At 48.5% G+C, this 946-nt stretch overlaps 1 protein-coding gene across 1 annotated transcript; it reads right to left on the minus strand.

The window, feature by feature from the left end:
- Nucleotides 1–7: 7 nt before the first annotated feature.
- On the minus strand, nucleotides 8–927 carry LOC109954180 (thyroglobulin-like). Its single transcript, XM_020589579.1, has 2 exons — nucleotides 479–927; nucleotides 8–412 (listed from the first exon to the last, which is right to left on the minus strand). Exons 1-2 carry the CDS (start codon nucleotides 533–535, stop codon nucleotides 212–214), a joined length of 258 nt encoding a protein of 85 aa, XP_020445235.1. The 5' UTR covers nucleotides 536–927; the 3' UTR covers nucleotides 8–211.
- Between the last annotated feature and the right edge of the window lie 19 nt (nucleotides 928–946).

Raw genomic sequence — 946 nt, forward strand, 5'->3', positions numbered from 1 at the left:
GAGTGAAGCAGGCCCATATTCATACATTTTACTGCACAAGTACTTCTGATACTTCAAGGTTTAAGTACCTTTTGTTGATGGTACGTCTGTGTACTTTTACTTAAGTAGGACTTTGAATGCAGGACATCTACTTGTAATGACTATTTTTAAACTGTGGTACTGGTACTTGAGTCAAGGATCTGAGAACATCTTCCACCACTATGATTACTCATCAAGACATGAAGCTTTGCTGTTTGCAGTACTGAGCAGGTATTCTGAGTGTGTGACCTCTGACCTTTATTTTGCGAGCTCGGCTGATCAAACCATCGTGTTCGGATGTTCCCAGCAGCAGGTCGACCCTGTGGAATGATGACTGGGATACTGAGTGACGTACTGGAGACCAGGACTGGAACGGGCCGCTGACCGCCAACAGCTGTGAACAAACGACAGGTGAGACATGTAGAGACCTGGGCTGTGTCTGCAGATGATGAAACTCTACCTTGGTCTGAGCAGCATTCAGCATGTGAACGGGCGTCGCACGGAGGCAGGCGGCCATCGTGTCATCGTCAGTGAGGTCAGAGGTCACACAGCCGAGCTCTTTGGCCAGATCGACTGCCAGACGTTTGGAGGTGGAGGGAGTCTGGACCAGTGAGGGAGAAAACACAGAGCCACCCTGCAGGAAGAAGAGCAGAAGAATCCCTCAGAGATATGTGTGACAGGAGCTCACAGCCACAACACCTGTTCCCATCCACCCTGCAAAATCTAACAGCACCGGTCAGAGGCTCTGGATTTAAAACCAAATAATTGATCCACAGAATAGCATGAGTGTGAGAGTGGCTGCTTGGGTCCAGAAAAGGATAAAAAACCTGGGGGGAAGAGTCTGTGGACCTTTCTGTGGGTCGCAGAAAGTTGGCAGCATCTTGAGTTGTCTATGCTTCACTGAGAACATGAAGCAGCAGTTAAAAAT

This window comes from Monopterus albus, unplaced genomic scaffold (genome assembly GCF_001952655.1).
Source record: "Monopterus albus unplaced genomic scaffold, M_albus_1.0 scaffold4150.1, whole genome shotgun sequence".
In the NCBI taxonomy this organism is placed as follows: Eukaryota; Metazoa; Chordata; class Actinopteri; order Synbranchiformes; family Synbranchidae; genus Monopterus; species Monopterus albus.